The 22,752-nt window shown below is 32.8% G+C and overlaps 1 protein-coding gene across 4 annotated transcripts in view; it reads left to right on the plus strand.

Annotated features, from left to right (window-relative positions):
• VPS13C (vacuolar protein sorting 13 homolog C) overlaps positions 1–22,752 on the plus strand; it is a 182,718-nt gene that overhangs the window by 14,991 nt on the left and 144,975 nt on the right. For all 4 annotated transcript variants that reach the window (XM_059913129.1, XM_059913130.1, XM_059913131.1 and 1 more), the window contains exons 2-5: positions 851–894; positions 3,384–3,426; positions 6,745–6,840; positions 8,255–8,356. In XM_059913129.1, coding sequence (XP_059769112.1) covers positions 851–894; positions 3,384–3,426; positions 6,745–6,840; positions 8,255–8,356 — 285 coding nt within the window. The remainder of the gene's footprint in view (positions 1–850; positions 895–3,383; positions 3,427–6,744; positions 6,841–8,254; positions 8,357–22,752) is intronic.

Here is a 22,752-nt window from a genome sequence, read left to right on the forward strand (position 1 = left end):
TTTTCTTAAAAAATAAATGTGTCATGAGTGATTAAGAAAATGCATAACTGCATAATTTATACTTGTATTTAGTGTTGAAACTTTAGTTTTAGTAATCTTTAGAGACTTTAAGTGAAATGAAAACTTTTTTCTTTTGCTTAAGTTTTTATGTAAGCAAGAATACTTACATATTGTGTATCAACATATAGGTGCAGTGTTTAAAATTTGAGTCATGTAATCATGTCATTGTGGCTTTAGTTTTTTATAACTTAATATCTGAATAGACTTTTAAAAAGTTGGACTAATGAAAGAATATTAGAAGCATAAACAATAATTACTGGGAAAGTAGGATGTTTGAAATTTTAAAAGATTAACACTGTTGTCTTGTAGAACATATTCACTGACACCGTGATTAAGGAAAGAATCCTGGGTTACAGGATATTTGATTTGTTATAATAGTCACCTCTTTACTTCCTTCTTTTGAGATTTTGGCTTAATCATTAAAAATGATGGATACTTTCTTTTGTTCTAAAGTTCTTTAGTCTGAAAGTCTTCAACTTCTTTTTTTTTTGGTTAACATCTTATTAGAGTATAATTGCTTTACAGTGGTGTGTTTCAACTTCTCATTAAGTGTTAGCCTGATTAACTATTTTGTAATTTGTTTTGCATTGGGCTAACCTAAAATATTTACAACTAATACTTCTTGTCTATAAGTAGCAACTCTTTTGTGCCAGTAGCTTCTTAAGTTCTTGAAGTTTTCTTTGCTCACTTCTTAGCATTTAGCATAGTGTCATAGTGTTTGGTTTTGCATTAAGACAGGGTATACTATTTGGTGTATTAACTTCATATTTTTGTCTTTTATTTTTTAAAGGTAATGTGGCTTTAGATAATCTACAAATAAAAGAAAATGCTCTGGTAAGTTTTTTTTTTTTTTTTTTTTAACTATGTTGACTACTCAGTTAATTCGGTAAGCTAAAGGAAACCCTGGTTACTAGATATCTGGTACCAGGTGCCAGATGAAGTGATTGAGTCGCACAACGAAGGATTACTTTTTAAACTGTTTGCTCTAGGAAAATCTGAGATTAAAGATTTAGGAAAAAATTTTTTTTCCTGATGATCGAAATAGTATCTCTTGGAAAATAATAATGTTTTTCCCTTTTATATATTTGACTGTATAGCTTTGTAGTAGATATTTGTCTTAATGAAATAGTTTTCTTCAGAATTATCTTTAAATAGTTTTCAGGTAAATAAGGGCTTTATTTTAACAATGTATCTAATAAATAATTGTATTTTTTGGAAATATATTGGCAGTCCAGCCTTGTAATACCATGGTAGTGTTAAGAGGTAAAATAGATTTTTTTGGAATCTAGCTCTAGACAGTAATTTGGGTCATTTACTATTGAGCTGAAAACAATACTCCCCCATCTTCCAAGATCCCTACCCCCCTTTGTCTTTAGCCTCTTGGACTTAATTTGAGTTTATGAAATGTCTTAAGAATGAGTTTATTCTTTAATCAGTAGGTCAGATTTATAATTAACCTACATTATGTTTTATAATCCTAGCTTTGACCTCTGGTTGAATTTCTACATGATGAACTGTGTAATTAAGGAGAGCCTTATACACAAAGTTCTCCCATGACTGGTCTCATGGAAGCCAGTTTTGGATGTTGAAGATCTAGGAGTAGAACTCAAGAAGTAACAGTTTATTTTGTTACTGGCATAGTGGAAAGGTCATGGACCTTGTACTCTGGCCGACCTGGGTTTGAGTGGTAGCTCTGGCTTTGACCAGCTGTGTGACTTTTGGCAAGTTACTCAATTTCTTTGAGCATCAGTTTAATCATCTTTAGAACAAAGTTAGTAATACAAAACAGTATAATATTTGTGTGCCTTTGTGGCTTGAATAAAATAAAAAGTAGAGCCTGGCAAGTAGTGGACTCTCAAAATATTTAAATTTTCTTTCCCTCCCTTTATATAGGATGCTGTAATTTAAAAAATTTTATCCAAAATTTTAGAACTTAAGGTTCCATTGCTAGAGATTGGAATAAAGGCTATTTTTACTCTACTTAACGAAAATATTTTAGAAGATAATAAGTCTAAATAGAATTGTGGTTGCAGAGTATAGGTATCTAATATACTTAAATGACAGATTGAACTCTGTTAGCCTAATTTGAATTTTGGTTATGATTAAATCTAATAAATTATTTTGTAATTTATATTCTCCATTAATTCAAACTAGCCTCCATTCCCCAGTTAATCCAGCTTGGTGAGGTTTTACTTTGATATGGGTTCTTTACATTTATTTTGTGTGAAAAATTATTTCAGGAGATTAAAATGAGTGTGAGACCACACTTATAGAAGTGTATAGTTTTCCATTGGTATCCTGTATGATATGAAGACCTTTGAATTTATTTGTCCCCTTCCCCTGCCCAACCCCTGGAGGGTAGAGCTGCTCTCTCATTACCAGTGAGGATTTTTTGTTTGGGTCTAAAAAAAGGTTTATTGTCAAAATTTGTTAGTGTTTTCTTCAGTTTCTGTTTACTTAGAATAGTTGAGTAATCAGATGAGTGGGTAAATTGATTATTTTAGTTAATTATTTATTTATTTATTTTTTAGTTAATTTTTAATTGATTGGTTAATTCTTACCTAAAGTATGTATTTAAGTTGCCAGATTTCCATAGTATTAGCATGTAAGGTACACCTAACAGAAAGGCTATTCTGACTGGTTGAATTTTTAATTATTTTAAAGACTCAAGCGAACATTGTGAATATCAGTTATTGGTTAGTACTCTGTGAATAAAAAAGTTATTTGAACTTTCCAGTGATTTGGAATCTAGATAAGTGAAAGTTCATCCTTATTGATTGGTACCTGTCAGTAACTTATCTAAAGTAAATGCTAATATGGTAGATAATATGTTGGGAATCTGCCTTTTAAGATTTGTTTATTCATTTACTGAATATTTTACTTGAGAGAGGATTGTTGTTCAGTTATTGTTTTCAACTTATTTAAGTGAAAAGAATCTTCCTTTTTCTTCCTTTTAGTATTTCACATAAGCAGTGTCCATCTGTTACTTTAAAAATTCATGGAATTTCCATCTGGCTTGGTTTGGTTTATTAAAACAACTAACCAGTTTACCCAATTACTTTCTTTAACTACAGACTCTTTTTCTGTTGTTCTTATTTATAATTTTGCTTCTCTTATGAATTCTTTCTTTAAAGTCAAGTGTAAGTTAATAAGAACTTTTTTTTTCAGCTGAGAAACATATCCTTTATGAGTTACTCAAATATAGAAAATTTATTTTGTTTTTCCTTAGAGATGATTGTGTATTTAAATGATGATAGAAAGGTGATTTGGGTGGGGGCTTAATAATTTAAGATGTTCTTTAATCTTTTTTCTTTCTTCTGAAGAGTGAATTGGATGTTCCTTTTAAAGTCAGGGCTGGCCAAATTGGTAAGTACTTCACTCTTCATTTGAATTTTTCTTCGTCCTTTTAGTTTTTTATTGTTCCTGTTATTTAATCTCAAACATCATTTTTAGCTTGAAAAAAATGTGAGAGGTTTTTGGTTTATGTTGATTAGAGCTTTCTGAGTTCTGAGCCGAATGTATACTATACCTAGTACATACATCAAAGTTTTTCACAAAAGGTTAGAAAATTACCCTCTAAAGTGGAAGGACATTTGAACTGCAATGATGTTTTTCAGGCCTGTTCCACCACACAAAAATATCTTCATTTTCAAAATCGAAATGCAAATTTTGTGTGATTTTTCTTCATATGTCAAAGTAGTGTAATTTGCAAACTCTAGTAAAGAGAATTTAAGTGTAGCTTATTTCCCTCATGTTTTGTTCAGCCATTTCACTTGATACATTGTGCAGCAGTGTGGCATAGAGGATATGTTTTGTTAAGCAGAAAGTCTTCCTTTGCAGCTAAGCTCTTACACTAAGATCAGCCATAACTAACCATACATCTTTGTTGGAGAAATTTTTTAATAGGAAGTTTAATATATCAAGTCCTTTCAACTAGTCCATACTACTTGGTTTTTACTTTTTTAAAAAATATAAATTACAACCCTAGATGACTTACCCTTACTTTAGAATTTTCACTTATGCCACCATCCTTCCTTCCATCCCCATCACCCTGCTACTTCACCACATCACTTTCCTTCTTCATTCATTATTTTGTATTCAAGGGAGGCTTTGTCTTTTACTGTTCTAGTATCTCTTAGTAATTACTTGAATACTTCTGTGAATCCACATTATATCATATATATGTGTTCGTTTTATAACAACTAAAAAATTTTAATATAAATTTTCCTTTTTTTTTTCCTTGAAAAAATTTCCCTTAGATCGAAAGTATCCCTTAGGGCTCGCGTTAGATTTTTTGTTCATCTGTTACACAGAGGCTTGTGCTTTGTGAGGTGGTGATGTTTAGCAATGTTCTAGAAGTATTGTTGCAGCCCTACATGCTTTATCGAAATCCTTGAGTGAAGTTATAGCCATTCATTCATTCTTTTACCTTTGAGATACATAGCTGTGGGAGAAGCAAGGCTACATATGATATCTTTGTCCTCAAAGAAGTTAGAGAGTTCTAAAATTAGTACAAAATATTGCATTGTCATTTACAGGGTATTGGATGAGTTATTTTTGACTAAAGAACTTAATATGTTATTCATTATATTATTACAACTAGATTTATATTTTGGAAGAGATTTTCTAATGGTTCAGAATTTATTCTCTTTGCTTTTAAAGTATTATAAGAATTTAATGGCTTCCTTCAGGGTTACTCACTGAGTTATGAGAGACCCTTTACATGTAAGGATGCAAAACCTATTTTCTTTCTACTTATCCCTGTTTTTGGGTTTATGAGGCATTTATATTAGTTATTAAATTGCTGTTAGGTTAAAATATTACACCTAACCTGTAGAGTTAGTGTGGCTAAGTGGGCTCAAGGATGTTTTGGTTTTCTAAGAGCTAGGCATATTTGTGGATACTCCTTTTACTTAAAAACTTAAAAAATTTTGTGATCTATAAAAGGAAGGCAGTAACATAACTAACTTAAATTTCAGTGTAATACAGAATAATTAAGAATGGGAGGATAATGAGTTAGGGTAAAAGGAGAGAAGAAAAGGTTTAGAGAACAGGTAATCTCTTTTTGATATGTTAAAGGGGCATTTCCCACTTTTTCAGTCTCATGCTCACCAAGAAGGCAATCAAATCAGTTTTGAGGAGTTGGTGAGATAACTACAAATAAAACACTATCCATTATAAATATAGGTGGTACTCACTATAAAATCAACAGACTTAGAAATGACTGGCATTACCTCTAGGTCCTCTGAAGTGGGAACCATTTAAGAAACTCATCAGGTTTATAAGCTGGAGAAAAATAAAAATTTAGATGGAGAAATAATTCGAGATTTTAACCTTGGTAAGAGATTCCCAGCTAAAACTGGCTTGCGTCCATAGCCATTCAGGTGAATCAAGATATCCTCCCTTTGCATTGCATTATTTTATTTCCTCTTCAGCTTCTTATCCTGTTTAACAATTTTTTGAGCTTTCAGCATCTTTATTTAAAAGTGCCAATGATTCTGGTGGTATAAGTAGCTTAGTCATTCACATATTAGCATGACTTAGTTGAATCAGATTCTTTGTCTTAAGAGTCTGATCGGCAGCACTGAGAGAACTATAGCTCTCAGTATAATGACTGTAGGGTCATTATTTTTTAAATTGTGATGAGAGAAGGTATGTAATTTTGGAACATAGAAAACTGTGGGGTAGAAAAGATTTGGATAGAATTGCTCTAATACAGTTGAGGGCAGACTGGGACATTGGCTACCTGGAGACCTGGAAAGAGGGCATACTAAAGATTGGGAAGAGAGTAAGGAAATAAATGTGGAAAGATACCAATGACAGATTTTGCCCATTTCAGAATTTAGCTGAGAATATGCCCTTTTTGTCTTCTCTCCTGCTTTGCGTAGCTTTTTTCCGTAAAACTCCAAACTTGGCTTAGTGACAATTAGGGCCATAGTTCATCTATTATTATGGGTGAGAAAGTTTCTGTAGGTAGGTTTCTGAAGGACCTGATATTAATACCATTGTTTCTAAGAGAGAAGATGTGTTCTGCCTTTCATGAGATTTATAAGTAGATATTTAGAATATAACTGGTCTGAACTCCTGTAACTCATAATACTAGTAACCATAAAACAGTATACCTTGCCTTTAGGGTTGGCCTCTTCCAGTTGTAGCAATTTGGCACACTGTCAAAGTTCTATTCCTTTGGTACTCTTCTCTGTGTTGCCGCTTCAATTCCTGAGATCTTGAACAGATTTTTTTTTTTTTATACTAATGCTGTAGAGATGAAGTTGTAGGTGTGGCTAGAACAGCATGTACAATATTCAGACCATCAATTCTGGTTCCATTGATGACTTGGGTGGACTTAAGCATATAATTTAACCTGTCTGGGACTGAGTTTCCTTTTTTTTCAAAACTGAAGTAATAGTTGCCTCATTTTTCTTACGGTTTGGGAATATTAAATGAATTAATACTTATCAAAAGGTTTGAAAAATATAAAGCACAACGTGAATAGTCACCTTAATGGTAATACAATATGGAAAAATGTTTTAAACTGTGTTGGGGTTTTTTTTCTTTTTTTGTCTGAGTGATGTACATACTATATGTGTGAAGGGTTTTGTGTACTTTTTCTCTTAATGAAAAGTGAGAAATGTATATCTTCTTGAGCATCCAAATAAGAAGGTTGAAATTATGTTCCTTTAGATAAATTAACTTTGAAGATTCCTTGGAAAAACCTTTATGGAGAAGCTGTTGTTGCGAGCCTAGAGGGATTATACCTGCTTGTTGTCCCTGGGGCAAGTATGTTATTTTAGGTTTATAAGCATTATAGTAAACATCATAGTAAAATTATATAGCATCATAGTAAAATTAAATTGTTACCTACGTTAAGTATTTTAATATGTTTAGTAAAATAGAAGATAATAGAAATAAACTAATCATATTCATATATGTACACATATACAATACATACATTTTACACATACACACACATATATTACCACATTTTATGTAAAATATTTTTATGCTATTGTTGGAAAGAATAATTTCAACCATTTGTGAAATTTATTCTATCCTCAATGAATAATTATTCTACAACTAAGGCTTCCTATTAAGTTGAGATACATTAGACTTTTACTTTTGGGAATGAAAGTAAATAAGTTTTTTAAAATGTGTTAATCTACAGACTGGAAATTTTTTTTTCCCATTTTATTGCTTCTGATTTTGAGTGACTGTTCTTTCAAAAATGTGTGTAGATAATTTTTTTCATTATAAAATATAGTATTTTAATTTTTAAAGTGTGATGTTTTTTAAAGTGATATCTTTCATTATTAATGTTTTTTCAGTTTGAGTACAATATAATGTTAAGAAAAGTTTGGGTATTTTAGGGAAAAATTACTTATATTTTCTCAACCATAAAAGAAACAATTTTTATTTTTACCTTTTGTTTTCCAGTCTTTACTGTATGCATACTTGATTTGATGTAGCATTTATTACACTATATATACAACATGGATCTGGCTTTTTTGGTTAATATATATATTTTTGATATGTTTCACAGTTTTCATGGTGATAGTGACAATTTTGAAAGGCTATATGATATTCCATTATGGTCTGCCAACTGTTTTTTGCTTATACAGTGAACATTATAAACTCCTCCTTCTTATAGATATCTTACTCATTTTGTGTTACTCCCTTAGGATACATGATCAGAAATGAGATTACTAGATTAAAAGGATATATATGTTTTATGATTGTTGATACATGTTCTTGAATTACTTTCTGAAAGTCTTTTCATCAATCTTACATTGATACCAGTGGGTATTGGATATTACACGTTTTTTGTAGTTACTCAAAATTTTACCACTCAGATATAATAACTGGAAATTTTTTGGTATACTTTCTGCCTTCTCTTTGTTCCTCCCTTTCACCTTTCTACGCACCCTTTTCCCCAAATATCCTTTCTCCTACCTTCTTTCTCCCTTTAATTCCTTTCCTTCTGTCCTTTTCCTTTTGATATAAGCTTTGTAAATAAATAGGAATCATTTATGTTTAACCTTTTTGTAAAACCAATGTAAAGAATATAAATGTTTTTTGACTTACAAAAAATTACTTACTACACACACAATACAATATTATAATGAGGCTGAACTTTTCTTATTTGTTTATTTATTAGTTGCCTTTCTGGACGTGTGAATTAACTATACATTTTTAGGTATTAAATATGATGCTGAAAAGGAAGAAAAATCCTTGCAAGACATTAAACAGAAAGAGTTATCCCGAATTGAAGAAGCCCTTCAAAAAGCAGCAGAGAAAGGTACAATAAGTTTATGTTTTAGATAAATGTACATATACCTATATTTTAGATATATTTAATGCTCTGTAAAGAGGATTCGTTCATAGGCCTTCATAAGCTGTAGTTCCAAAGAAAGAATCTTCTTTTAAAATCATATCTCACAATATTGATTGTAAAGATTTTAATGACTCACACTTGGGAATCATTGCCTTTGTGATTATTTTATCTCACTGCCAGTTAAATTTTCTTACTTTTCTTACCAGTCATTTCTCCTGTGCTACGTAATGGAGACTTCCCAAATTCTTTGAGTTCTTGCAAGCCTGTTTGTTTTTCCCAAAGGTTAATGGTTTCTTTGTCTGCATTTTCACACGTGTTGTTGAAAGATAATAAGGTTTGGTATATTAATATAGTGAAATAATGTTTAGAGGAAATGGTGCTGTAAATCTTTTCTTAGCTATCTCTTTATATTATACATGATAGTTTTAAAAACTTGATTTTTCAAATTTCAGCATTTTAAGATCTTGTCTCAAGTTTTAATGTTTTGTTTTTATCTAAAAATAAATCTGGTGACTATTTTAATTTGGTTTATGGAGCAACAATAAGGATAGGATGAAAAAGAGTAGTCTATAGGATAGTGAGTTGAAGGACTTTTCCAAGCCTTTCCAAGTTTGTTTTTCTCTTTCAAGTCAAATCATACCCCAATTGCAGATAGGGGTGTGAGAGTTAATAGCATTTTACATCATTTTTGTGTCATTTAGTAGCATGTTTATATATTTCTGTGATGAAAGAAGATGGTACTAGAAATGCTAAGGCATTTCTCTTTGGTCTCTCTTAAAAGATGTGGCAAATGTTGAGTTAGAAATGACAAAAATTATATTTAGATCTTATAATAAGATATCTTTCCTAGCTTAAGCTGCTGCTATTTATTTAAATCAATAAGAAATCTCTCTTAAAAATAGCTTGCTGATTAAAATTCTTTATCAATGATTCTAATTCTTTTTGCCACAAGTGTTTTTCTCTTATTCAGAATTATTGACTCTTTTACAAAATGTACTAAAATACTTAAAATACAGAGGCTATCTTAATGGTAGAATTTTATAAAAGCCTAAACATGTTTTTTCCTTTCGCTTTTCATATTTAACCATATCTTATGTTTCTGCTGAAACTTAAGGATCTATATTTCCATGAAAACAGTTTTCTTCATTTCTAGTACTTTTATGTACCAAATAAAGCAAGGTGGTAGTGGTTTTGTCTTATGACAGTTCAGTGTGAGTATTTCTTTTATTCAATTTTGGTTAATTAGAAGAAGTTTTATAAAAATGAGGAAAAAGGCTTGGAGAGCACTAAAATTTCATTTCTTTCTTGAATCAATTCAGATTAAATCTGTTTTCTTAACACAAATGTATATAATTGTGTAGTCATCAATAGGTATATTTATATATGCTTCGATATATTGCTGTAACATGTAGTTATATACTTATAATAATTTATAATATGTATAATTAAGTTATATTTTCCCTCTTGAGAAACAAACCACAAACTCATTTTTTTTTTTTTTTTGGAATGGAAATAGCTGTGATTGCTTAAAAAATATTTTAGTGTTTCCAGTGAGCTATAAGAAAAAGCATGGTATATACTCTCTCCTGTTTTAGTAGTTGACAACTTAATCAGCAAAATGATAACCTGCTATACATTTTGTATTAAGTGCCTATGAAATTTTGAGTCCGGGGTTTTCAATACTTAGGAAACTTACATATTTGTGTCTGGCAGAGAGGCTATTAAGGATGATTTGATAAATCTATAGGGGATGAATATCTGTAGTATTAAGCTTGTGTAAATGGGGCTGTTAGGCTTATATAATATATAATCATTACATTGTAGCTTCTTGGATGATAAAATATAGGTTTTGTTGGGTAGAACTAAAATTCAGAAAGTAAAACTCAGTTTTAACATTATTACAATAGATTTGTCAGAAAAATGTTTTGAGTATAAAAGAGATGAATTCAGGAATTGGGAAATACGTTGATAGAGGTTTTTTTCCTTTAATTGTCAAGAAATACATTTAATTATCTTGACTGCATATAAGTATTTTTTCTAGTTTGTGTGAATATGGATCCTACGTTCAGGTAATGTTATTCGTACGAATGATAAGACAACCGTGGCCTTTAGGTGCTTTCTATTTCACCATTATTAATTAATAGTTTTGACTTGATTACCATACTTTATTTTTCATACTTATTACTTTTCCACTTATTTCTTGATTTTAAAAGCACAAAAGCACTATCATGTATGTATAGAGACTAGGAGGTAAGGAGAGGAAGTGATTCAATTATAAGCACCAGATGATAAAAATGAAAATAGAGTCCTCAGGCTGATCCGCTTTAAAAAAGTACTTTTACTTAATTTGTTTCATTTGTTAAAATAAAGTGCTGCCCACTATTATGTGGGAAAAAAAGAAAATTGAAATATAACTATAAATTCATTTCTAGAGAGCTTGCTTAACTGTAAAAATAAACTTTCTTGATATTTTTCTTCTTTTATTTCATTGTAGTGAGTTTATTTTCCTGGAAAGGCTATTGTAAAGTAAAGGGAAATATTAAATTCCTAGTGAGGCCAAAAGATTTTCAAATGCTATATAGATTCTGTATTTTAAAATGTTAATTTTATCAAAAACTCTAAAATTTTAGAGTTAACATTAACTCTAAAATCAAATAGTTTTTCCAAAAAGACTTATGATGAAAAATGTCAGTTTCGTATTCCACCATTCTCTACCCTCTAGACCCACTTCTTAGAGGGAACCATCATTTTAGAAATATTAACTTTCTGTGGTTGTCTAATGTATTAATGTAAGGCACTCTCTTGGATTTCCTGTTACGGTAGTTAAGGAGTTCACCTCTCCTACAATTTTTTCACCCTAAATTCCACTTTCTGTCTTCTCACAATATGGTTATATCATAATTTTTGGCCAATTACGAGTCAAAATTTACATTACTATAACAATATAATTATTGTTCACTGCATAGGTCAAATAATGCACTGTGATTATATTTCCTTTGCTATGTAGCCTTTTGTTTTTCTTGAATTTGTAAATGCTTCTTTCCTATTTGCCTGGTCTTCTTTGTAAATTTATCTTCAATTCTTTTTGTGTACTACATGAAATCTATCTATCATATGACTATCAGTGTTATTTTCCAATTGGCCAAACCCATTTGTTGGTCCTCTCCCTGTCCCCCTGTCCCTCTTGGAGATCTTTCTCTGAACTGGTTGTTTTTTTAGTTCTGCTACATAATTGTCATCCTGGAACTGGTCTTCACTGCTCTTCTGTTTTAATTCATTGGGTCCCTTGCCTTTTGTTCTTTGTTAGTTTGTTCCTTTGTTTTGCTAGAACATTTCTAATAGCTTTTAAGAAAGGATACACTGGATATAATTTTAAAAATCCTTTCAAGTCTGAAAGATTCGTAATTTACTTCCATACTTGTTTGATTTGGCTGGGGATAGAATGCTGGGTTTAAAATTAGAATTTTGAAAGCAAAATCTTCTAACTTCCAAGTACTTTTGAGAAGTCTGATGCCATTCTGTTCAACAGATTGTTGGAAACACAAAAATTAGAAAATTCCTGGAGCCTACTGTTGAAAGACTTCATGTATAGTGATAAATAGGAGAGAGTATTGCGTCTCATCAAAGAGGTATAGATAAGAGTGTTACGGGAGTTCATAATGGGCATGTTACATTCAGCCAGAGATCAGGGCGGACACTGTGAAGGTATATATTTCAGCTGAGTCTAAAGGATGAGTATGCAGAAAGGAGAGAGGGCGTTCTAGGTAAAGGGGACAGTGAAATGAAAAAATGTAGAGCATGTATGGGGAGCAGCTAAGAATTTGGAAGTTTGATAGCGTAGCTGGACGTGAGTTGGAAAGCTAAGTTTAGGTCAGTTTTAAGAGATTTGAATGCCATGATGGTGATGACGATAATTATTGAGAATTTACTATTTGTGGGTCACTCTTCAAAATGCTTTATGTCAGCTTACTCATTTAATAATCATAATTCTATGATATAAAGGCTTTTATTGTTCCCATTATATAGTTGAGAAAGCTGGAAGTTAAATAACTTGTTCTAGGTTATGCTGCTAGAAAATGACAGAGCTAGAATTTGAACTCAGTCTGACTCTTGACTCTGGTTTATAATGGACTTTAATTGGTAGTCAGTGAGAAAGTAAGTTTTACTTTTTTAAAAAAAATCCGGAGAGTGATGTGATCACAGCTGTGTTTTAGGAAGGTAAGCTTATAGTGGTGTCTAGGCTGGATTTGAGGAGGGAAATGGAAGATGGTGCTACCCAGCCATCACTGACAAGAATGGATAGAAAGGATTCAGACAATGTGTCTGAAAGGAAACGTACACTAAAGTAAGATGAATTCATTTCAGCTGACTCTAAAATTAGCGTAAATATCACAGCAATATTTCATTCTGAAAATGGGCAAAATGGTGGGGAAAAAGGGAACCAAAACAGCAGATTTTTGCTTTCTTTGAAAATTTGGCAAATCAATGACACATTAGCCATAATGGATATTTGTCTGTTTTGCTTAATTTGAAATTATTATTATAATTTTAATTATTAAGAATTTTTGTTTTAATGTTATGAAAACAAAGTTTATATGTTGAAAGAATGAAAATGGTGTCACTGAAAATATTTCCTTAGAAGTAAGTTGTTTTGGTGTCACTGGATTTTACTTGTTCTGTTACATGATTTCTAATTCTTTGAATTAAGTTTAGACATATTTTATGTGTAAAATTAAAGGTGTCTTTTAAACGCTTTGCATTTTGGTTATCGCTGCCATGCGGATGCAGGCGCACATTCAGGGGAGTTCATATATGGCTTGGAAAACTTTGTTTACAAGGACATCAAGCCTGGTGGGTATGCATGGTTAATTATATTCAGCTACATACAAAATTATATTTTTATCCATGCTTGTGCTTTTAATGGAGTTCATATGACATGTCATCCTTTTAGAAAATATGGAAATGTAATTCATGTTTTTCCCCTTTACCATCATTTCCTTTTCTCTACCTTCTGCATTTATTCATTCACCAAATACTTAATGTCTTCTAGTAGCAAGCACTCTGCTGGGTGGTGAATATTCATGAGGTGAAACAGACACAATCCACTGCCCTTATGAAGCTTACAGTTTGATCTATAGATAACTTTCAAATCTGGACTGCCTTTTTGACTTTAGTTCTGTAGAATAGTAGTTTCTCAATTAAACAATTCCTCTCCTATAGCAGTGCTTTTCAGACTTTGTAAAAAGCAATAAAATGGAACCTTTTATTTTTTGAGTGAGACTTTATTTAGAACCTTGATAAGAGATGTTTCTGTGACTTTCTTCTCATGTCCTCCCTGATTTGCTTCGCCTCTGCAGTAGCTTTGGAGGCACCTGTAGACTACTGTCCTGGACAGCCTCACATAAGGCCAATTTGAAGGCTGACTGCTTTAGGATTTAACAGTAGGATTCTTTTGTATCCTAGGAAGTTTACCAAGCACATTAAAATAATAATTTCTAATATTTTACACAGTAATTTGATTTATTTAACTGTATTCCCTATAACTTTTCAGGAATTTGTTATATTAGCTCAGTCACACTTAAAATTTCTTTTGATTAAATGGCAAATGGGGTCTCTATCTCAAAATGTAAACAATAATAAGCATTATGATATAATTACTTTTGCTGCTAGAAACTTCTTTAATGTTTAGGTTCATTATGACAAATGGAAGAATAAGTTGCATGCAGATTTCACAGCATTGAATGAAATTACCCTGAAAGGAGTTTCTCTGTGTACAAATCTGCCCCTTGAGTGAGTGTGGCTGACTATGTTAATTTGTCTTCGAGTCACTTTGTTTAATATAAAAGATAGCATGGAGATACTCATGGTTCACTGTCCAGTTTTGTAGGTTGTAATTGAACCAGCTTTCTGTAGTCTGCCAGGGGCAGTGTTTTCTGATCCTACTAGGAGCAACCTGCCTCCAGGATACAAATGAATTCCACTGGCCCATTCAAACATGTAACAAAATCATTGGGCAGCATTGCTAAAAACAAAACAAAACAGACAGAGGTCACTATAAAGTAAAACCTCATTGATTCAGAGTTTCCTTTTATTCCAAAAAGGTATATTAGCCTGGATAAAAAAAACTAGCCCTAGAATTTGATGATTCTGAAATGAGAATAATTTTGTTGATGATATCTTTATTTAGTTGTCCAGGACTTTGTGTGTACTTTATAATCCTTTCGTTTTTTTCCAGTTTCTGAGTGTATATTCCTTCCTCGTTAAAAAACAAACAAACAAAATACCCAAAACTTCTAGAGCAGTGGTTTTCAAAAAGTCAAAACTATTTTCATAATAATGCTAAGACATTATTTGATGTTTTCACTGTGTTGATATTGGTGATGATGGTGCAAAAGCAATGTTGTGTAAAATTGCTGGCTGCCTTAGCATGAATCGAGGCAGTGGCACTAAACTATACTATTAGGAGCCATTGTATTGTTCCTTACCAATCACTCACAGTAAAAAACAAAATAAAATGGAAAAAGCACCAATTTTACTTAAGAATGTCATTGATGAAATAGAAAAATTTTAATTTTAATAAATTACAGCTCTTGAGCATATGTGTCTTTGAAGTTTCGTGACAAAAGAGGAAGCATACACAAGGTACTTCTGCAGACTGAAGCAGGATAATTGTCTCAAGGACAAATACTTGTGCAGTTGTTTCGGTTATCAGTGGAACCAGTTGCTTTTTTCATGGAAAGCCATTTTATTTGGAAGAATGGCTGACAGACTATTATTACTCAGATTTGGGTGTTTGGTAGACATTTCAACAATACAACTTTAAGAAAAAACAACTGACAGTGTTTGTTGCCAGCAAAAAGATTTGAGTTTCTGAACAAAAATTAGAATTTTGGGGAATTTGTATTTGCCGCCTTGAGCTTGATGGCTTCTCATACTTAAAAGACTTTTCTGATGAGATTTGTGGTGGTATTAACAATGTGATTTTTGATATTAAATAATAAAGTGACTCAATGTTTGTAAGATCTGCATAATTCAATGAAGCAATATTTCCATATTATCAGTGCGTGGCAAAAAATTATGAATGTATAAAAGAGCAAGGTAGACTGATTTTAATCCAGACGAAAGATACACTGATAGAGTTTCAGTTTCCAAGGTGCAACTTTAAGAAGCTATCACTAGTTGAGTTTGGTGTAGTATCCATAATTGCATGAAAAGACCGTGAAGATGTTCCTTCCTTTTCGTATTACATATCTGTAGTTAGGTCAGATTTTCTTCACATACTTCAATCTAAACAACATATACCAAAAGAGCAAAGGCAGAAGCAGATATTTGAATCCAGCAGTCTTCTACTAAGCCAGACATTAAAGACATTTGTAAGATTGTAAAACCATGCCACTCTTCTCACTACAGCTTTTTGTTTGGAAAATATAGTTATTTTTCATAAATACATGTTAACTGTACTATCACATAATGGGTTTTTTAATGAGTTAATATTAAAAAGATTTTCAGTGTTGATTTCCAATATGGTAAATATCAATAGCTGTAATCCACACTAATGAAAAGCTGTTTAAGGTTCTTAAATTGTAAGTGTGTTAAAGGAACCCTGAGACCAAAACATTTGAGAACTGCTTTATAGAGTGACTGGGGATCATGAATTTATTGTTCATCTGATTAAACAGAAACTGTCTCTAAAGAAATATGTAGTACTCAGATTAGATTTTGCAACTATTTGAAGATGTTTAAACATGGTGCATCTAACACTGAGATCAAAGACAGAACAAGGTGCTAGAACAAATGTGAAACCAGAAAGATAATAGGAGGTCAGGTGAGAAGAGTGAGTTATGGTAGATTCTAAACCCAGGCAGCTGAACTCCTGTCTCTGAAAGCTTTCTACTTAAGTGGGATGGTTTTCAGGGCTATTCTGGCTTTCTTAGCTGTTTCTTTTCAAATGGTAGTTCTTTGAGAACTTAGTCTTTTTCTGAATGTTTAATTTATAAATGAAAAACACTTAGGGAACATCACTGTGACAACTACTGGTAATAGCAAAGTCCAGATTTTGTTATACGTTTATTAAATATTTTCTTCTTGAAACTTAGGGTTTTATTCTTAAAATCCAAGATTTGATTCTTAGTTTTTTGTAGTGGCAGGACAATTTGCTTTAAAATATCAAGGAAGAAAGAATTTAAAATTTCAAGCTAAATATCATGTATATTCTCTCAAATATATATAACATTAACTGAGCTTATATTTTTATTATAATGTTCAGATGTGGATTTTTTTGATTCATTTGAACAGATACATATCATGTGCTTTGTGCCTAGATGTTAGGATAATTCCTGTCCTAATGAAGACTCCTGCCTGGTAACAAGACAGTTGTGCAAACACTTCAAATACAGTGTAATCACTGCTTAATGGAAGTCTATATAAGATGCAGGGGTAGATGGCCTTGGAGATGCTTGGAAGAGTCAAAGAAGGCTTCACACAGGCTGCAGTGCTGGACCTGAGATTTGGAAGCCTCCTAGGAATTTGCCTGGTAAAGAACTTCAGGGAGAGGAAACCAAGTTTAGGGAATGAAACATGTAGAGGCATTAGGCATTAGAAAGTTATGGTTTGTTTTGGAAAGTATAAGTAGTATTCCTGAAGTATCCAGTGCAAGGATGAGTGGCAGGAGATAGAACAGGACAGGGTGATAGAGGTCGGATCATGAAAGGATTTTTGTGTCATGCAAACACTTTCTCATTTTATCTGGCAGGCTGCAGAGAGCCTTTAAAAGAATTTTGAGCAGGGAATTAACAGGCCTGAATAGTATTTTAGAAGATGTAAGTCTGGTGGCGGTATAGAAGGATGTTAGGTTGGAGGTAACAGTGGAGACTGGAGGCAGGGGAGACCATACAGAGGCTGCCCCAAGAGCGTGGACTGGAGTTGATGTGTAATAGGCAGTTGAATGTAACGATTTGTAAATTGGGTAAGATAGGTTTGGGTTAATGCCATGACGTGAGGCAGTGCCAAATAAAAGTGGATGAGGTGTTAAAGGAATTATTAAGCTAATTTCAGTGTAAAAGTCCATGTACTTTTTTTGCCCTTTTTGTATTCTTTATGTCCTCAAGTTATTAAAGTATTCTGCTTGTGAGGTGTATCATCCAGAGGAAGTCATCTGTCGGCAGCCTACCCATTCATTTCATTTGTGTTCCTGTGTTCCTACCACACACTTATCAAAACCTTTTCTCTGAAAGTCTTTTTATTCTGTCATTATTACATTTCCAATATTTTGGTAACGCTGAAATGAAAAATTAAACTTCATAGTGTAAACAGTCATAAATATTATAAAGGGCATTCTGTATGGATATTTTACCCAATTTTTGTGTAATTGCACCTGCCAGGTTATTTTCTAGATTAGAGAAGGTTATTCTAGACTAAAGAAGGTTTGTGAATTTCTGCTTGTATTGAAATAACAGATCAGTTTAGAATAAAGTAACGTGAGTTGTACCAAAATTTGCTGTCAGGAAGAAGTCTCTTGTTTTCTTTTCTGTCCTCTAGTCTGCTAACTTGAATTTTATCCTTTTCTCACTAAAATGCTTCCACTGAGAAGGACGTAAACGTAAAAAGCACAAAAAACATTTTAAGAAACCTTTTAAAGGTCTTGATCGCTCAAAAGGTAGGTAAAAGTAGTTTTTATGCCATGTGTTATTTATACACATTGCCACTTGATTTCTGTCTTCAAAGGTCAAATGAATGTTAGATTACAATGTAACTTCAAAAATAAGTTTTAAGTTGGAAATGCATATTAAAATCTAAAATCTAAAATAAAAGAAGGACACTGGAATAGGCTGTAATTTCCATTGAGTAGTGCCTTAGCTATCGTTTGGTCATTGATTATGAACTATGTGAGAATTTCAACTCTTTTTTTTAATTTAATTTAATTTATTTTTTATACAGCAGGTTCTTATTAGTTATCAATTTTATACATATTAGTGTATATATGTCAATCCCAATCTCCCAATTTATCACACCACCACCACCCCCCGCCACTTCCCTGCCTTGGTGTCCATACGTTTGTTCTCTACATGTGTGTCTCTATTTCTGCCCTGCAAACTGGTTCATCTGTACCATTTTTCTAGGTTCCACAAATATGCGTTAATATATGATATTTGTTTTTCTCTTTCTGACTTACTTCACTCTGTATGACAATCTCTAGATCCATCCATGTCTCTATAAATGACCCACTTTTGTTCCTTTCTATGGCTGAGTAATATTCCCTTGTATATATGTACCACATCTTCTTTATCCATTCGTCTGTCGATGAGCATTTAGGTTGCTTCCATGACCTGGCTATTGTAAATAGTGCTGCAATGAACATTGGGGTGCATGTGTCTTTTTGAATTATGGTTTCCTCTGGGTATATGCCCAGTAGTGGGATTGCTGGGTCATATGGTAATTCTATTTTTAGTTTTTTAAGGAACCTCCATACTGTTCTCCATAGTGGCTGTATCAATTTACATTCCCACCAGCAGTGCAAGAGGGTTCCCTTTACTCCACACCCTCTCCAGCATTTGTTGTTTGTAGATTTTCTAATGTTGCCTGTTCTAACTGGTGTGAGGTGATACCTCATTGTAGTTTTGATTTGCATTTCCCTAATAATTAGTGATGTTGAGCAGCTTTTCTTGTGCTTCTTGGCCATCTGTATGTCTTCTTTGGAGAAATGTCTATTTAGGTCTTCTGTCCATTTTTTGATTGGTCTTCTGCCCATTTTTTGATTTGGTTTGTTTTCTTAATATTGAGCTGCTTGAGCCGTTTATATATTTTGGACATTAATCCTTTGTCCATTGATTTGTTTGCAAATATTTTCTCCCATTCTGAGGGTTGTCTTTTCGTCTTGTTTGTAGTTTCCTTTGCTTTGCAAAAGCTTTTAAGTTTCATTACGTCCCATTTGTTTATTTTTGTTTTTATTTCCATTACTCTAGGAGATGGATCAAAAAAGATCTTGCTGTGATTTATGTCAAAGAGTGTTCTTCCTATGTTTTCCTCTAAGGGTTTTATAGTGTCTGGTCTTACATTTAAGTCTGTAATCCATTTTGAGTTTCTTTTTGTGTATGGTGTTAGGCAGTGTTCTAGTTTCATTCTTTTACATTAGCTGTCCAGTTTTCCCAGCACCACTTACTGAAGAGGCTGTCTTTTCTCCATTGTATATCCTTGCCTCCTTTGTCATAGATTAGTTGACCATAGGTGTGTGGGATTATCTCTGGGCTTTCTATCCTGTTCCATGGATCTATATTTCTGTTTTTGTGCCAGTACCATATTGTCTTGATTACTGTAGCTTTGTAGTATAGTATGAAGTCAGGGAGTCTGAGTCCTCCAGCTCTGTTTTTTTTCCCTCAAGATTGCTTTGGCTATTCGGGGTCTTTTGTGTCTCCATACAAATTTAAGATTTTTTGTTCTAGTTCTGTAGAAAATGCCATTGGTAATTTGATAGGGATTGCATTGAATCTGTAGATTGCTTTGGGTCGTATAGTCATTTTCACAATATTGATTCTTCCAATCCAAGAACATGGTATATCTCTCCATCTGTTTGTGTCATCTTTGATTTCTTTCATCAGTGTCTTATAGTTTTCTGAGTATAGGTCTTTTACCTCCTTAGGTAGGTTTATTCCTAGGTATTTTATTCTTTTTGTTGCAGTGGTGAATGGCATTGTTTCCTTAATTTCTCTTTCTGATCTTTTGTTGTTAGTGTATAGGAATGCAAGAGATTTCTGTGCATTAATTTTGTATCTGGCAACTTTACCAAATTCATTGATTAGCTCTAGTAGTTTTCGGGTGGCATCTTTAGGATTCTCTATGTATAGTATCATGTCATCTGCAAACAGTGACGGTTTTACTTCTTCTTTTCTGATTTGGATTCCTTTTCTTTCTTTTTCTTCTCTGATTGCCGTGGCTAGGGCTTCCAAAACTATGTTGAATAATAGTGGCGAGAGTGGACATCCTTGTCTTGTTCCTGATCTTAGAGGAAATGCTTTCAGTTTTTTACCATTGAGAATGATGTTTGCTGTGGGCTTGTCGTATATGGCCTTTATTATGTTGAGGTAGGTTCCCTCTATGCACACTTTCTGGAGAGTTTTTACCATAAATGGGTGTTGAATTTTGTCAAAAGCTTTTTCTGCATCTATTGAGATGATCATATGGTTTTTCTTCTTCAATTTGTTAATATGGTGTATCACATTGATTGATTTGTGTATATTGAAGAATCCTTGCATCCCTGGGATAAATCCCACTTGATCATGGTGTATGATCCTTTAAATGTGTTGTTGGATTCTGTTTGCTAGTATTTTGTTGAGGATTTTTGCATCTGTATTCGTCACTGATACTGGTCTGTAATTTTCTTTCAGTATCTTTGTCTGGTTTTGGTATCAGTGTGATGGTGGCTTCACAGAATGAGTTTGGGAGTGTTCGTTCCTCTGCAATTTTTTGGAAGAGTTTGAGAAAGATGGGTGTTAGCTCTTCTCTAAATGTTTGATAGAATTCACCTGTGAAGCCATCTGGTCCTGGACTTTTGTTTGTTGGAAGATTTTTAATCACAGTTTCAATTTCATTACTTGTGATTGGTCTGTTCATATTTTCTATTTCTTCCTGGTTCAGTCTTGGAAGGTTATACCTTTCTAAGAAATTGTCCATTTCTTCCAGGTTGTCCATTTTATTGGCAGAGAGTTGCTTGTAGTAGTCTCTTATGACGCTTTGTATTTCTGCAGTGTTCATTGTAACTTCTCCTTTTTCATTTCTAATTTTATTGATTTGAGTCCTCTCCCTCTTTTTCTTGATGAGTCTGGCAAAAGGTTTATCAGTTTTGTTTATCTACTCAAAGAACCAGCTTTTAGTTTTATTGATCTTTGTTATTGTTTTCTTTGTTTCTATTTCATTTATTTCTGCTCTGATCTTTATGATTTCTTTTCTTCTGCTAACTTTGGGTTTTGAATGTTCTTTTTTCTCTAGTTCCTTTAGGTGTAAGGTTAGATTGTTTATTTGAGATTTTTCTTGTTTCTTGAGGTAGGATTGTATTGCTACATACTTCCCTCTTAGAACTTCTTTTGCTGCATCCCATAGGTTTTGGATTGTCGTGTTTTCATTGTAATTTGTCTCTAGGTGTTTTTTGATTTCCTCTTTGATTTCTTCAGTGATCTCATGGTTATTTAGTAATGTATTGTTTAGCCTCCATGTGTTTGTGTTTTTTACGTTTTTTTCCCCTGTAATTGATTTTTAATCTCATAGCGTTGTGGTTGGAAAAGGTGTTTGATATGATTTCAGTTTTCTTAAATTTACCGAGGCTTGATTTGTGACCCAAGATGTGATCTATCCTGGAGAATGTTCCGTGTGCACTTGAGAAGAAAGTGTAATCTGCTGTTTTTGGATGGAATGTCCTATAAATATCAATTAAGTCTATATGGTCTATTGTGTCATTTAAAGCTTGTGTTTCCTGATTAATTTTCTGTCTGGATGATCTGTCCATTGGTGTAAGTGAGGTGTTAAGGTCCCCCACTATTATTATGTTACTGTCGATTTCCTCTTTTATAACTGTTAGCAGTTGCCTTATGTATTGAGGTGCTCCTATGTTGGGTGCATATATATTTATAATTGTTATATCTTCTTCTTGGATTGATCCCTTGATCATTATGTAGTGTCCTTCCTTGTCTCTTGTAACATTCTTTATTTTAAAGTCTATTTTATCTGATATGAGTATTGGTACTCCAGCTTTCTTTTGATTTCCATTGGCATGGAAAATCTTTTTCCATCCCCTCACTTTCAGTCTGTATGTGTCTCTAGGTCTGAAGTGGGTCTCTCGTAGACAGCATATATATGGGTCTTGTTTTTGTATCCATTCAGCCAGCCTGTGTCTTTTGGTTGGAGTATTTAACCTATTCGCATTTAAGGTAATTATCGATATGTATGTTCCTGTTGCCATTTTCTTAATTGTTTGGGGTTTGTTTTTGTAGGTTCTTTCTTCTCTTGTGTTTCCCACTTAGAGAAGTTCCTTTAGCATTTGTTGTAGAGCTGGTTTGGTGGTGCTGATTTCCCTTAGCTTTTGCTTGTCTGTAAAGCTTTTGATTTCTCTGTCGAATCTGAATGAGATCCTTGCTGGGTAGAGTAATCTTGGTGGTAGGTTCTTCCCTTTCATCACTTTAAATATAGCATGCCACTCCCTTCTGGCTTGTAGAGTTTCTGCTGAAAAATCAGCTGTTATCCTTATGGGAGTTCCCTTGTATGTTATTTGTTGTTTTTCCCTTGTTGCTTTCAATAATTTTTCTTTGTCTTTGATTTTTTTCAATTTTATTACTATGTGTCTCAGCATGTTTCTCCTTGGGTTTATCCTGCCT

The sequence above is a fragment of the Balaenoptera ricei genome, chromosome 2 (genome assembly GCF_028023285.1).
Source record: "Balaenoptera ricei isolate mBalRic1 chromosome 2, mBalRic1.hap2, whole genome shotgun sequence".
NCBI lineage: Eukaryota > Metazoa > Chordata > Mammalia > Artiodactyla > Balaenopteridae > Balaenoptera > Balaenoptera ricei.